The sequence below is a fragment of the Artemia franciscana genome, chromosome 17 (genome assembly GCF_032884065.1).
Source record: "Artemia franciscana chromosome 17, ASM3288406v1, whole genome shotgun sequence".
NCBI classification, from domain to species: domain Eukaryota; kingdom Metazoa; phylum Arthropoda; class Branchiopoda; order Anostraca; family Artemiidae; genus Artemia; species Artemia franciscana.
The window spans coordinates 40906773-40924101 of record NC_088879.1 but is presented as its reverse complement, the minus strand read 5'-3'; the positions used below and the strand labels follow the sequence as shown (position 1 = coordinate 40924101).

Sequence of the window (17329 nt, the reverse complement as noted above, 5' to 3'; positions counted from 1 at the left end):
AGGAAGCAAATTTGAAACTAATTTGGTCACATCGGCTTGTGACGCTTGAAAATTGGGTTTTTTTTTACTCCCCTTTCACATACGGAGTAATTTCTGTTCGTTTTAAGTTCTAATGTCGCTCCTTACTTTCATTTCAAAAAACTTGTTTTTTTTTATTTAATCGAAACAAAGAAGAGACATTGTAAAAAAAAAAATGCTGTTTCAATGTTTCAATTATCATCTCTATTTTACTTTAAAATTAAAATTTTAATAGAGTACCTTTTCTGTAAGTGAGTCATAATCATCATAGCCAATCCAATATTCGTCTTTAAAAGCGTAAGGAGCCTGGTAGTACTCATTTCTAACCACTGTCCAGCCAGTTCCAAAAGTTTGGTTAATACAAATTTCATTGTATCCCCAAAACCCTTCAGTTCTTGAATATGGCCCTGGCACAATAGGTTTACTGGCTGGAGCATAAGGCCCATTTTCCAAAGGATCGTCGAGCATAAAACCTCGACCATAGAATGGTAGGCCTAGGTTAATTTTCGAAGGTGGTGCACCATTGCTTATCCAGTAGTTCAGTGAATAGTTCTGAAAGAAAATAATTTCAGGTTTTAGTAATCATTGATTTTTATGCAGTAGATGGGGTCCTAGTGCAAAAATCTCTCGCTGCTCTAAAAATCATTCTATTATTAAAGACCTAACCTAGGTTCAACCCTTTCTGCATTCTAGACTTGGGGGTTGATTCAGACATTGATTCAAAAGCAAAGGACTTTTTATATAAAAAAAATTGAATTAAAAATTCCCTGTAGTTTTGGGCATCAAGCCATGGCTAATTATAGAAAAAGCCAAGACAGATTGTCCGGTTGAGTAAGAGGCAAATCTAGCATAACTCCCTTATAAGGATTGTATAAAAATTGAATTAAAATCAAGAAGCCATGGCTAATTGTAGAAAAAGCCAAGACGGAGAGTCCGATTGAGTGAGACACAAATCTGGCATAGCCCGGATCCAACTTATTCAGGCGCTTGAGAATATCATCCGCATCAATCATAATCTTTTTGGGAAAGGGGGAGGAGGCGATACTAAAACTGAATGAGAGAAATTAATGGCAAATACGGCAATTAAACAATTTGCGATGTCTGTGGGGGAATCAAGCACAGTAGTATCAGAACGTATATGCTGGCATATTCTACGTCTATTAGGATTTAAGCTGGAAACATACTTTCAAAACTTTTTAGGGTTTGTTTTTGCACTAAGGGCTGTATTTACTTCATAATCACTTATGATTTTACGCGTGAGATTTCTCATCTTGTTACGGCATTTCTTGAAATCAGCAAGATGATTCTCCCGTTTTGATTTCTTGTATTTCTTACATGCCTTATTCTTACTCTTAATGCCTTCTCTTACCTCTTTAGTGAGAAATGGCAATGTTTTGGTTTTTTCTGTGTATGTTATGGAAGTAAATTGCTTCTCAACTGCAAGCAAGCATGACTGAAAATTGAACCATGAATCATCCACATTATCACTAACAATCAAAGATTGCCAATCAACTTCAGACAAGTGTTCTCTGATTTTATCATAATCTGTATAAGATCTTTTTTTCATATTACTTGGCCTAGCGGAAACCAGTACCGAAAACATAACACAATTGTGGTCACTAGAGCCGATTGCAGGTTAATTTATTGTTAGTTAACCAACAAGTTGACTGGTATTGCAAGGGGAATGAGCGTCCAAAGCCTAAAAGGGCTAGTCTGCCTGGAGTGTTCGGCGAGTGAGCCCATTTAGCTAAGACAGCTAAGAAAAAAGCTAAGACAGCTGGGCTAAAAAAAAATGAGCTAACAAAAAATTTAAGCTGTCTAGACAGTTTGCAATACAACTACAATGTTTTTGGCCATTTATAAACATGTTATTACAAAGGACTGTTTACTTTGTTTTTCTTTTTTCGGGCAAAGTATCATTCTTTTATCTGTCATTGTAAAAAAAAAGAAAAAAAAAATTGTCACTAGACAAAGTTTCATTGTTTGACCTGTGATTGCAGCCATCAGCTTTCATTTATAAGATCTGGGATGAAAGAAAATCGCAATAGTTTCTATCCAGGTCAATTGTAATGATTAACCGATAGAATTAAGTGGTGCAGCATATCTCGCGCCATCCCAAAACTCTCTAATCTCAGGTATCTCAATTTTGTCAAGAAAGTTATAAAAACTAGTAAAAGCATGGAAAACAATATGAATAAGAAAATGATTTTTTAAGAATGGGTACTTGTTGGTCATTCAGAACACACTCAAGTTCTTATTAATACAAGAATATGTACATTTCCACTTAACCAATTTAAAGGAACAGATTAAATCATCTCTCGGACTATATATTTGCACATTAGGGGGGAGGGGGTATGTGGACGGCGTGGGTATTTGGACAAGGATTGGACAACATGAAGTTAGAATGCTAACACATTTTGCATGCAGACCGGCTATACTTTACACACACACCCCCCCCCCCTAATGTCCAAATTATATAATTATTATAAGGGGGTCTACAAATTATTAGACCCCCTAATTTCCTAATGTCCAAATATGGTCTAATGCATTATATCACCCGTCACTGGTCTTTGAGGCTGTGGAACCACTTTTCTCAGATCTTATAAATAGTTTGTTCCTAAATATTTTAATGCTCATTGGCAAAGGGGTTGACATTCAAAGCTGTTTTAGGTCTCTTCCGTGTAACAATGGCTATTTAGGTTTTCCTAACACTGTGATAGAACAAATAAATCAATGCAAATCAACTCGGGTGAGTGTATTTCGTTAATATATTTTTGGTACAACATCATGTTTAAGCAATAAAATGAGAGGCTAAAATGCAAATGACTTTTTCACAAAAATTCTTAAAAAAAAAACCAGCCAATTCTAAACCATAGTTGCAAAAAATGTGTATATGACATGAAAATAAGTGGAAAATGAAGGAAGGTAAAATATATAAATAGCTGAAATATCAGAATGATGACACTACGTAATGCTTGTTCTGTAGTAAACTGAACTAAAGTTTCCCATATTGCTTAAGTAAAAGGTTTGTTCGCCATCAGACACATATGGAGGAAAGGGATTTTATGCGTAAAATCTCGAACTTTTGCTAATTTTACGGAAGTTTCTTCGAATTTACTCGTTTTGGTTTTTATAATTCTATAAATAAAAACCTGAACATAGATTTCTGGTACAATAATTTTATATTCTGTTATTTCGTACCCTTTGGCGTGTATTTGTTACCGTGAATGTCCGAAATCTGGTTAATGTTTAAATTCGCCAGTGAATAACTAAAATTCATTTTTCTCTGCTTGGATTCAATTGGCTTTGCGAGTCAGCTTTCTTATCTTATACAAGCTATGATCGTAAAAGTTAAAGTTAAGTTAGGTTACATTATGTTACTTTAGGTTAGGTTGGATTAGATTAAGTTAAATTTGGTTACAAACACCAGAAATGGGTTAAAACCCCAACCAGACCTAACCCAACCTCTCCTAGCCAAACCTAAACCAGCTTGACCTATTATCACCAAATCTCGAATTAAATTGAAAAAGTTGCCTGGCAATGCTGATTACTTCCAAGGAGAAAAAAAAGTTATTTCTGGCATTCACCGGTGAATGTCTAAATTCCCCAATTCTTGGACATTCACGATAACACATAAACAAATTCAATGGTACAATCCTGTACCTCTAAGCTACAAAAAATCTAAAATACAATCATTGAAGTGAAATATCCATAAATTATGGGCTAATTAATTAAGATTAAGTATGTCATTCATTGAAGTACCAACGACATCAAAATAAAACATTTTTCATCCCCTGGATCCATTTTAGATTTATTTATCCTGGAAAACTACGATTTTCCAAAAAAAAAAATATTTTTGGCTGGTTCGAATTATGGACTTCTCTAAAGCAGCAGTATATTTTTGTCAGTGCTGCCACACTGAACTGCAAAAATAAATACGCAAAATTCAACAATTAAATTTGGTCGACGGTTTTTGCCCGTAAAAATTCAAATATTAACAATCTGTTGATTCCCAAGACAAACCTGCCCTTCATGAGAAAACTACATCTTGCTATGCTTTCTGGTCCTAAACATTTAATTTATTTTTCAACACGTTTTTTTTATTATTATTTGGCATTTTTCCAAATCTCCTAATGCATGAATATTATGTAAGTTTCCACTTGACCAATTCAAACGAGCAGATTAAATCTTTCTGTCTATAGTAATTTAATGTTAACTTAAAAACAATCCACTTTTGAGTTTAATTAAGGTACTGGTTGTAGGAACATATATCTTTGAATTATCTAGGTATAGATAGCCAGATAGATATTGATATAGCTAGAAAAAAGAGAGTTAGAATATATAGCTAGTAACTATCATTTTCTATAAGACAAAGACTTTGGTGCAAAGCTTTTTTATTTAATTTTTTTTTTTTTTTTTGCTTTTACTAATATTTAAATTTTAACTAGCCAATCACAGCCCAGATGCTACCATTAGCTTAGTAAAAATCAAAGTGTTACTATAGTACTATTATTTCTGGCAACTTCATATTACAGGATTTAGAGAACCAACCTTTAGAGAACTAAAGCGAGTGGTAGCATTACTTTTACTTGTGGTAACGTCTGGTCGCATTATGTTTGACTTGATTATAATAAAGTTAATAAAAAAAAATGTTTTCTTTACCTTCTGTCTCTTTTAGGGTGTGTTTATTTATCGGCTACATATTTTTAATTTGATGCGATTATTCATTTTAATTTCTGCTTGTTTCATGTGCCGTTTGTTCAATAGTATCAGCTTCTATCTGATGTAAGTTTGACTTATTATGTGACTTTATTCCTTTTTGTTATACGTTTCAACAAAATCTCTCTTTATTTTTCTTTGGGATGTTCATTTTAATATTGTCCAAATCAAATTTCCAAAAAAGATACATGGTCCCTAAAATTTCGTTTATAAATAATACATACCTTTTCAACTGAACCCTGAACGTTTTTTATGGAAGTTTTTAGTTCGTTCTTTCCATTTTCGGGTTTTCTTTCATTTATGTTACATTTATTACCATTATAATATATTCCGTTATGATTGGTTAATGCTGATAATATAATAAATTTACCACATTGAAGTTAGTTACGTTTCCATCATCAAGCGGGTGGGGATACAGCGGTGCATTATGCCCAGTAAATTGCTCCCAAGCGCCATGATAGTCATAAGCCATGAGGTTGATATAGTCTAGCAGCCTAAAACAAAAATAGACTGAGAGATGCTGTAGACAAAGTTTTAAGGGAAGAACAATGCGGTTTTAGAAAAGGTAGAGGATGTGTCGACCATGTTTTCACTCTTAGGTTAATAATTGAGAAGTCCCTTCGTTGTCAAACACCTTTGGTCCTCAGTTTTATCGATTATGAGCAAGCTTTCGATTCTGTTGATAGAAGAGCGTTAACAAAGGTCTTATCGTTATATGGTATACAAGAAAAATACATTAAAGTGATTTGCGCTATGTACGATAATAATACTGCTGCGGTTAAGGTAGGAAATGAGGTTAGCAACTGGTTTTGTATTAAATCAGGAGTTAAGCAGGGTTGTGTTCTATCCCCCTTTATATGGATCATTTTGATGGACTTCGTCTTAAGGAGCACAGGAAAGGCAATTGGAGACCATGGAATCAAATGGGGAGGAAGAACGCTCCTGGACTCAGATTATGCTGATGATTTAAGCATATTAGATGAAAGTGTGAGCAAAATGAATGAATTTTTAGAGGTTTTACGAGTTCAGGGTGCTAGAATAGGCTTGAAAATTAATACGAAGAAGACTAAGTCACTAAGGCTAGGAATAAGTGAAGATGAACAGGTGACATTAGGTAACGAAAAGATTGATCAGGTTGGGAGCTTCAGTTACCTTGGTAGTATTATTAGTAAAGATGGTGGGAGCAGTGAAGATGTTAAAAGTAGAATAGCTAAGGCTCAGGGTGTTTTTTCACAATTAAAAAAAAATTGGAAGAATAGAAAGATAAGTCTACAAACCAAGATTAGAATATTGAAAGCTACAGTGATGACAGTGGTCAAATATGACTCTGAAGCATGGGTACTCCGAAAAGCAGATGAAAATTTACTAGATGTTTTCCAGAGAAATTGCCTACGGATTGTTCTGGGTACCCGGCTGACTGACCGTATTTCAAACAGTAGGTTGTACGAAAAGTGTGGTTCAATCCCTCTTCCTGGGGCTATAATGAAAGAAAGGTTGAGATGGCTAGGCCACGTTCTACGGATGAAGGATGACAGATTACCGAAGATTGTCCTTTTTGGCCAACCGTCTGGGGCTACATGGAAAGCAGGTCGTCCTTGTCTGGGTTGGGAGGATGTCATAAATAAAGATTTAAAGGAAATGGGAACTTCCTGGGAGGGTGTAAAGAGGGAGGCTTTAAATAGATTAGGTTGGAGAAGGAGCGTGCGTAGCTGTGTTGGCCTCAGGCGGCTTGGTGCTGCAGTGAGTTATTAGTAGTAGTAGAAGTAGTAGTAGTAGTATTTTCACCACTTAAAAAACCAATTTTCATTTTCACATAAAACAATATTTGCTAAGACGTTTCATAGCCAGTTGAGAAGGTGTGCAAAAAGTTTTAATCTTATTTACAACGAATTTCTAATATCACTCTCGCTTTCTCTGTCTCTCAATCTTCTACCCTCTATTTCAAGACCCGAACTCTCTCTCTCACTCTCTCCCTCAATCTTTATCTCTAACTCTCTCTCTATCTTTTGAGGATCTGATACCTATATGAAGCAACCCCAAAGTAGAAACTGTGCATTCACCGCTGGCTTCAACGCAAATATTGCACGTACTACTATTACTACTAAGTTAGACATTTCAATATACCACCAAACTTACAGACCAAGTAGCAAGAAAAAAAAAACAAAAAACAAAGAGCATAGACTTACTCAGCTACAATTGGTATGTCATAAGCTTCATCAATAACTTGCTCACCCGGAGATACAGCACAAGTTAAAAGTAGTCCATGTGGTGACAAAGCTGCCTTCAATTCACGAAGTAGTTCGATAAAATTCTCCTACAAATAAGAAATATGTAAATATAAATATATATATATATATATATATATATATATATATATATATATATATATATATATATATATATATATATATATATATATATATATATATATATATATATATATATATATATTCAGAGTTACAATTCAGAGTGTCAACATCTAAATTGGATATTGCATGGACATTATTAATTCAGTAAGTTTTATGTGAAGAAACAAAAAAAATTCGCAATAGGGATTATAGTAACGTATCATCCCTATATATACTTAATGACCTACATATTTAAGATATTGCACGGATATTTTTAATTTAGTAGGTTTTTATGTTAAGATTTATATCATTTTGGAATAAGAATAATAGTGGCTTGAACTATGGTTTTCGATTGTGAAGTGAGAGCTGGCTCCATGGTAATTAAGCAATGATAGATTCTATTTTTGTGAATCCGGTGTCGAACTTTTTGCAGCGGCATACAGAAAAAGATGAGGACTCAATCATTCAAATTATTGCGAAGCCTTTTGTAATTAAATAAAAAAAAACAGGTTTTTTTTAGCTGAAAGTAAGGAGCGACATTAAAAGTTAAAACGAACAGAAATTACTCCGTATATGAAATAGGCTTTTCCTCCTCAACACCCTGCTCTTTATGCTAAAGTTTGACTCTTTCTCTTAACTCTACTTTTTAAAACACTAAAAAACTTTAGCGGTGTTTTGAGGAGGAAAAGCCTATTTCATATACGGAGTAATTTCTATTCGTTTTAAGTTTTAATGTCGCTCCTTACTTTCAGTTAAAAAAATTATTTTTTTATTTGATTTCTGAACGTTTTTGAATTGCTACACATGTTTTGATTTTTAGCTCTCCTCACATAAATAATTAAAATGACATTTTGATATCAATTATTTTGGGCTAAAATGGCTTTCTCCTAGTTTTAATCGGAAGATTTTGAGAAAAAAGGAACGGGGGAGAAGGCCTAGTTGCCCTCTAATTTTTTGATTACTTAAAAAGGCAACTAGAACTTATAATTTTTTACGAACGTTTTCATTGGTAAAAAAATATACGTAACTTACGAATTAATTTACGTAACGCACTTCTATATTCGTATGTTTTATTACGTATATGAGGGGATTCATACCCTCCTCAATACCTCAATCTTTACACTAAAGCTTAAATTTTCTCCCAATTCCTTAAGGACGGCCCCTGAATCACAAAGGCTGTAGAATAAATAGTTGAAACTACTTATAGATACTTTAGCGTAAAGAGCGAGGTAGTACGTGGAGGTGAGCCCCTCATATGCGTAATAATTTCTGTTTGTTTTAAGTTTTAATTCTGCTCCTTATTTTCAGTTGGAAAAACTTCTCACATTTATTGTTCATTGTTTTTTTAATAATGATAGAAAATCCTGTGCCCCCTTCATTGAAAGTCTCTTCCCCCATGACAAATTCCTCCATAATAGAGGGGCCTAGTCGCCCTCCAATTTTCTGGTCACTTAAAAAAGGCAATAGAACTTTTAATTCCCGTTAGAATGAGCCCTCTTGTAACATTCTAGGATTATTGACTCGACACGATCACCCATGGGAAAAAGAAAAAAAACAACAAACAAACAAATAAACACGCACCCGTGATCAGTTTTCTGGCAAAAAATGTGAATATCCACATTTTTGTAGATAGGAGCTTAAAAATTCTACATTGGGGTTCTCTGATACGCTGAATGTGATGGTGTGACCTACGTTAAAATTGTATGAATTTTAAGGGGTCTTTCCCCCTATTTTCTAAAATAAGACAAATTATTTTCAGGCTCTTAGCTTTTGATGGGTAAAACTAAACTTGATGAAACTTATATATTTAAAATCAGCATTAAAATGCAATTCTTTAGATGTAACTATTGGTATTAAAATTCAATTTCTTAGAGTTTCGGTTACTAATGAGCCGAACTCCTTACTGCAGTTCGTTACCACGAACTGTTTGAAAGATGCAATTAAGCAAGCGATCGATATATGTATATATATATATATATATATATATATATATATATATATATATATATATATATATATATATATATATATATATATATATATATATATATATATATATATATATATATATGTGGCTTACATTAAAATGCAAACTTTAAAACTATAAATATTTCTCAGAACTATTAAAAAAGCCCTAGCATCATTGCTTCAACGAAGTCCAACCAGGACTAATCATATTATTAATCATGTAAGAGAGTCTTGGATCAAGCAGTTCGTTTGCATAAAATTTAAGCAAAGAGCAACTGTTTCTAGCAGAACCTGGAACTCTAAGAACGCAAAACTTTGATTACAATATATATAAAAGCAAAAACTGATCTGCAAAATGTATTAATTATGATTAAAATATATTTAATTATAGTATATGTAGTTTGATTACAGCGTAGTCTATTCAGCGTAGTCGAAAACCTATTAAATATTTCTTTGAGGACGATTTAATCCCCCATAGTCCGCTTGGGAGGGGTTGCAAGGTACAAACTTTGACCATTGTTTACGTATAGCAATGGTTATTATGAAGTGTACAGACGTTTTCAGGGGGACTTTTTCACGTTGGGGTAGGAGCGAGTCGGAGGGGGGGGGGGGGGTTACGCGGGAGTATCTTTCCATGGACGGATTTATCATGATGGAAGAGAATTTCTATGAAGGGAGGATTTTCTAGCATTATTTTAAAAAAAATGAGAAAATATATAAATTTTTTCAACTGGAGGTAATGAGTAGCATTAAAGCTTAAAACCAACATAACATATTGCGTATATAAGGGGGTTCGTCTTCTCCATTTATTTGCTCTTTACGCTAAAGCATTTTTAGTAATTTAAACTATTTATTCTACGGCATTTGTGATTCAGCGGTCATTCTTAAGGATTTGGGACAAAATTCAAGCTCTAATGTAATGAGCAAGGTATTGCTCATATATTGAGTAGGGGGTGAAACCCCTAATATATGTAATGAAAATACACAAATATAGAAGTTCGTTACCTGAGTTAAATCGTAAGGTACGTATGCTTATTACTAGCATACACATTCGTAAAAGAAATCTAGTTGCACTTTTAAGTAATTAAAAATTGGAGGGCAACTAGGCCTCCTTCCTCACCCGGTCTTTTTCATCTAAACCGTCCAATCAAAACTATGAGAAAGCCATTTAGCAAAAAAATTAATATGTAAATTTCGTTTTAATTATTCATGTGCGGTAAGCCAAAATTAAAACATGCATTAATTCAAAAACGTTAAGAAATTAAATTTTAAAAAAGTTTTTTTTTAACTGCAAGTAAGGAGCGACATTAAAATCTAAAGCGAACAGAAATTATTCTGTGTATGAAAAGGGGTTGTCCCCTCCTCAATGCATGGCTCCTTATGCTAAAGTTTTTTATTGTTTTAAAAGTGGAGTTGTGAGAAAGAGTCAAACTTTAGCGTAAAGAGCCAGACATTGAGGAAGGGAAACGAACAGTTTCAAAAATACAAACACCTGTTCGAACACCATGAACAGTTTTAAAAATACAAATTTTAAATGTTTTCACTTTTATAACTTTAATAAATCAAATATTTTTAGCATTTAAAGGAATAAATATAATCATATGTACATTAAACTGACAATGCAAATTCATTTGTATTTTTCAGTAAAGGGCAAGTTATGTTCTGGCCTTGGGAAGACATAGGGGGTTTTGAGCCCTACTCATGTTACTTTCTGCTCGTTTCGAGTTTGAATTGGATATTTATTGTAATTTCTGTTCGTTTTCGGTTTAATTTATTAATCGATGCTGATTTGTGGTGATTTCAAGCTAGGTAGATTATTTGATTCTATGTTTGCTTATTTTTTGTTTAATGGATTTTTTTACGTTTCTTTAAAATACTTATTTTGCAGAAAAGTTTTTTCAGCTAATCCTTTATAGATAGTTGCCCTCGTCAAAGGCCCTGCTCTTCACGCTGAAGTTCTACGAGTATTTTATGGGAAGAATTTTTGAGCGTAACAAACACAGGCAATTTTTAATTTCAAGCTTTTAACGTACCAAATGCCTTTCCAAAGATTGATCTAGAATACTTTTGTTCTTGAGGCATGACGAAAATACTACTTATCCTAGTACAATTGCCCTTTTGTTAGAACGTTTGTTCTTGAAGCCTTGAAGAAGAAATTAAAATTGTTTTGTTAAGAGGGAGGAGGGTTAAGTGGAGCAGTCTCTAATTTCTATCTGTTTTTGTGTTTTAATCTCACGCTTTAACTTCAATTGAAATAAGCTTTTTTATTTATTCTTTGCTTGTTTTTAGTATCACACCAATGATTTCCCTCATTATTAATGGGTGCTACTACCCCATGTAAAGACTAATTCTATCCATTTAAGTTTAACTTTCAAATTATGATTCTTCAAGGAAAATGACTCACTTTTTTTACATTAAAAGGAAGTATTCTAAAATAGACCATTTTTTCTGCGACTAGAAGGGAAATTATTTTATTAGAAACTATGCTGCATGGCTCGTCAAATACAAGAGAGACAAGCGGGTAAGAAAAATCAATTTTTTTTTGCAAATTAACAAAAATTGGCACTCTGTTTCTTTTGTTGCTTAAAAAGGGCAATAGACCCATAAGTTTTTGTTTGATTTATGCCCTCTTTTGATAATATACGACTGCTAGTTTGATAGATTGCTATAAAAAACACCGACTTGCCCTTCTTTTGCCCTTTACGAAAAAGTGACGGCCCTTCTCGCGAACAAAAATCTCTAGTTTTTTTTATATAGTGGCTATAGAGATCTCATACTTATTAATTTTGAATGTGTAATTTTAATCAAGGCTGTACATTGTTTTGGCTGAATTTAACCTTTTTTTTCTAAATTTATCTGCATTTTTGTATGCTAATCGCTTTTAATGGGCAAATTTAAAACCTATGAATTTTCAAATTGAAGATCAGCATAAGTTGTAGATTATGTAAATACATTTATTGTACCGAGAACACCGTTTTTTAAAGCTCTGGTTTCTATTGCCAAGTGTCCTTCTTTCTTCTTTGTGTGCAGTTTATCACTATAAACTGTTCGACCCGGTGTGCTCTTTAATGAGATTGAAGCTATCTTCCTCAACACCAGTATTAAATTCAAGTTTAGCATTCGTATAACAACGCTTTAGTTATTATCAAAATTATGAACCATTTCAAATAGTATTATCGGCTTTAATTTTATCTAGAGCTTTGCCACTTTATTTTTTTAACTGACAGTAAGTGGAAATACACCCAAATTCTTAGTTATATAAAGCTAAAAGAAGCTTCACTCACCCTGTCCTCTGCAACACCCCCTCTTTGCGTTGGATACTCCCAATCCATGTCGAAGCCATCAAAGCCATATTTTTGCAAGAAAGGCACTACACTATCAACAAAACCACGCCTTCTTTCTGGTTGGGATGCCATCTAAAATCAAATTTAACCTGTATTTCTTTTAATCCAAATGTCAAAGTAAAATTGGTTGCATTAAACAATAACGAATAAAATCCCTATGTAAGGGTCTATGGGGTAAAGGGATATCCCCATGGCTTATTTACCATATACACAAGCCTAGCTATAAATCTTCGTAGATCTTCTGGTTTAATCATCTTTAATTTAACTGATTATTGTTTTAGCTTCAAAGTGAGAGTTAAATCAAAAGCATAAATAAAAATCGAACGAATTTGTTGTTTTTTTTTATTTGTTTTTCCTCTCAACTTTAAACTGTTTAGGTGTTTTTGAAGACCACGATGCCTTTGCATTATGTACACATAAGAGTTCAAGTCGGAATAAATCCTTTTATTTGACAGTGAAAAACAATGACAAAAACATCTGAATGTTTCGGTCATGTATAGAGTGGCCGTCATCAGCAGATATATCAGCAGCATGTATGTTGATGACGGTCACTGTGTTTGTGATCGAAATCATTAGGGTTTTTTGTTGTTTTTTTTTCATTGTAAAAGTTAAAAATCATATAAAAAAATGGGGTAAAGGGGCGCAACATAATGTTGTTTACCACAAGCTTTAAATATAAACAAAACTTTAGAAAGACAGTTTTGCCAGAGTGACGAGTTCTTAGTGATTACTTTTCTTAAGTATAAGACTATAATGACCGAAACTATACCGTTGAAAAGATTTTTTTTGATATTAAAGGAAAGAACTACACTAAAGCTTAAAACAAAGAGAAATTACCTTGAATATTGGGCAGTCTTCCACTGGCCTCGGCGTTTCAGTTTTAACCTTCTGTCTAATTTTTAAGTTATTAATTACTATTTTTCACAAGACATAAATATTAAATTTGAATAGTAAATTTAAATAGTTAAAATTAAATACATATTCAACTTATATACCGATTGTACTGTAGTTTTGTTTCGCTACCCTGTTTTCTTAAGAGTCTTTTTACTAATTTCAGTTACTATGGGCCACTGTTCACTCTTTACTACGCTAAAAGCACTACGATAAGTATAACAGATATGAACAGACATTTGAATCAGCTGATAGGTAAGCTTTATTGTGGGCCCTATCCTTATATAGTATTAAGCACATCCAAGTGATTAGTACTATGTATGAGAATAATATTTCTCAAATTAAGGTAGAAAGCGAGGTTAGTAGCTAGATGGGTGTTGATTAAGAAGTTAAGCAGGGTTGTACCTTATCCTTGCTTCTGTGGAATATTTCAAAGGATTTAACCCAAGGAAAACAGTAAAGGCTATGGGAGAATATGTTCTCAGATTGGATAGAAAAACTCTCTTTGAAACACATAATGCACAAAATTTGAATGTCCTAGATTCTAGATTTGTCCTAGGATTTTTTTTTTCTGGGGGGAAGGGATTTTCGATAGGGTTTCTTTTGGGTGGGGAGGGAGTTTACAAAAAGAACTTTAAAAACACGTCAAAATTTGTTTATATTCAGTTTTGTTATCTTTTTACCGGTCGGACAAACATTTCCAGGGGGAGGGGGTCAAACCCTATCACACCCTTGGATATGGCATTGTCCTAGATATAAATTTTAAAGAAATCAATGAATATTTGGAGTTTCTGGGAATTCGGCACGCGAGAATTTGAAAATAAAAGTTGGGAAGACCAAGTAACTCAAAGTAAAAATAAAGTGTGACAAAGAGGTGAATTCCCGTAACGAGGATGTCAATCAAGAGGATGGCCTCACTTAAGAGGGCATTATTATTAGTACACATTGAAGGTACAGTGAAAATCTAAAAAGTTGAATAGCCAAGGCGTCTTAGCAGAGGAGTGTTCTTTTCAACTGTAAAATAAAGAAGGACAATAAGAAGATAAGGCTTCAAACTAATATGGGGGTATTAAAAATTTGAATGTGGCTACAGCGTCCCCGGTATGCAACGCGGCCCCATATTGGTGTGGATGTCGAGAATAAGCTAGCCAATCATGCTACGGCTTTCTCGGCAGTTGACACGACTTCGAGCATGGTGCTGAAGTTGAAAAATAAGCGAGCCGTAACTGTAGATAAACCCTTTACCACTATTGGGTAGACTCAATTAAAACTGACCTGAAGTGATCTGCTAAAGATGAAACTACTCAAGTCCTCCTCGCGCACGAAATGCTTAGCTACAGAATCGATGTACTCTGCCTATCCGAAACAATAATATGTGGCTCTAGCTGCCATAGTTTGCCCTCTGTCATTACTGCCCCTGATTTACTCCAACAGCTCTATCTCTTCTATTCAGGAGTAGAGAACAACTCGGGACTTCACGGTGTAGGATTTCTACTAAGCCAAAGAGCCAGGAATGCTCTTTCAGAATGGGAACCAGTTTCCCCCGCCTAGACCAGATTAGATTCAAGGGTAGCCCAGCTAACATATCTCTACTATCAGCCTTTGCTCCTACGCGTGATGCATTAGACAAAACAAAAAACGAGACTTCAATGCTAGGGTGGGACCTAAGGACCAAACCACTAGCAAAGTGCTTGGTAACTTAGGATTAGGTCTACCTTGCGAAAATGGTTAAAGGCTTGTCAATTATGCCCTAATGAATCAACTCACTGTTTCCAATATTCTTTTTCAGCATAAGCCAGTCCACCCATTAACTTGGTATTCCAACGATGGTGTTACCAAAGCCGAAATTGACTATGTACTCATCCGATAGCGGTGGAGAAGGTCTGTTCAAGATTCACGTTCTTATAAGGGAGCGGATACTGGATCGAGGTCTTGGTCAGATCATAAGCTGATCATGACAAAAATAATCCTTCGTCTTGCAGCACGCAGAAAGCATAAAACAAAATATCGCATTGACAGCAGTAAACTCATGGATGAAACTGTCAAACATGCCTTCAGCTTAGAACTGACTAACCGCTTTGATGCACTAGATTGTGATTCGTTAAACCTTGAGGATATATGGGGATCCTTCAAGAAAATTATGTCGGTGACAGCTGGGAAGTTTCTAGGGAACACAAAAGCGAAACGACAACACTGGATCTCTGCCAAAACTCTTTCCTTAGTTGAACAAAGGAGGAATCCGATCGGCCCCGTAGAAGCAATCAAAGACCTTAAACAAATAAAATGCTCGTCACAACGTGATCGTCAACAGATGTGGGAAGAAGCCACGACCTCAACTGAAGGACCACTGAAGAATCATTAATCCCCTGATGAAGATGGCCTTCCTCCTAAACTATACAAGAAATGCCACGAAGTAACAGCTGAACAGATCCATGTTATCTTTCAAGACACATGAAAAACTAATTTCTTCCAAAAGGACTGGAGAACTTCAATTATATTACCCTTTTATAAGAAAGGAGACAAGACTGAATGTAGAAATTACCGAGGAATAAGTCTCATAGAAATCGGGGTAAAAATAATAGGGCTAATTCTCTTGAATCGTTTCAAAGTGCCCGGGAGAAAAATACACGCGAAAATCAAGCTGACTTCAGACCAGGCAGAGGCTGTATTGATAATATTTTCACCACCCGACTTGTTATCCAACAGTCCCAAACATATAACTAACATACCTCTAGTTTTAATATTCCTCAACTACACCACGGCTTTCGACTCCGTTACTTGTCACAGCCTCTGGATAATCCTAGAGATAGATGGCATGCCTGTAAAATTTATTGAACTTATTCAGGCATGCTACTCAGAGTCCACAAGCCGAATAAGAATCTATGGCGAGAAAACTGAAGATCTCCTAGTCGAAAGTTGAGTAAAGCAAGCCTGTATTCACTCTCCAATCCTGTTTAACTACTGAATAGACTGGGTGCTAGAAAATTTCGTTATGCAACACAATGGTGCCCAAATTGGAAAACATTTGTCCTTGACTGACTTGGATTGCGCTGATGATGTCGAACTCTTCTCTGACCCAGAACAAGCTCAAAAGCTGCTAGATGACATTGTGGAATGGTCAAATCTGATTGGACTTAGTATGCGCAGAGAAAACTAAATTCATGATCATGTATTATCCTACTCAAATATCTTTTAGCATAAACGTAACTCGGCTAGAAAGAGTCGAGTGTTTTACCTACCTAGGCTCCATACTTTGCACTGATTGCTTTCACATCCCTTTGAAAACCCCTTTGGGACCACCAAAAAATCTCTATTCCGATTAAGAGTCGAATCTATACGGCCATGGTCCGAATCTATACGGCCTATGGATGCGAAACATGGTCCTTGAAGCTTCAACACGAGAGAGCACTAGCTGCCTTTGGACATCGATGCTTACGCAAAATACTTAGAATTCGCTGGTAAGATTGTATATCTAACTCCGATATGCACCAACTCAGCCAGATTAGAAGAGATATCGCTACCACCGTTAAAAAGCACCGCTTAGAATGGCTGGGTCACGTCCTGTGGAGACCACCAGAATACCTCCCCCGTCGCATCTTTCTAGTTGAGCCCTACGACTCTTGGAAGAGGCGTCAAGGAGGATAAAAGAAAAACTGGTGGACCCTGATCAAGTCTAACCTGGATCCCATTGGTGGCTTTAAGAAATTTGGACATAGATGGTCGGCCCAGTGGCTCCCGTTCGTACAGTAATTGGCAGCAGATAGTAAAACCTGGTCCAAAGAGGTTACAAGGATCCTGGACGCCGGAAGAGGCGGAAACGCCTGACTCCCGCCACAAGTGAAGTGAAGTTAAAAGAACACATTAAATTAGGGACATTCAGAGAAATGATATATTTACATGTTTAGAAAGATTAAGGATATTCAGAGAAATGATATATATATATATATATATATATATATATATATATATATATATATATATATATATATATATATATGTATATATATATATATATATATATATATATATATATATATATAT

The 17329-nt window shown here is 34.7% G+C and overlaps 1 protein-coding gene across 1 annotated transcript in view; it reads right to left on the bottom strand.

Moving 5' to 3' along the window:
• The window catches only part of LOC136038242 (chitinase-3-like protein 1), a 38273-nt gene that overhangs the window by 14012 nt on the left and 6932 nt on the right, over positions 1-17329 (bottom strand). The window contains exons 4-7 of the mRNA XM_065721350.1: positions 12338-12469; positions 6924-7051; positions 5108-5231; positions 259-570 (exon numbers count right to left, since the gene is read on the bottom strand). Of these exons, the coding sequence (XP_065577422.1) occupies positions 259-570; positions 5108-5231; positions 6924-7051; positions 12338-12469 (696 nt within the window). The remainder of the gene's footprint in view (positions 1-258; positions 571-5107; positions 5232-6923; positions 7052-12337; positions 12470-17329) is intronic.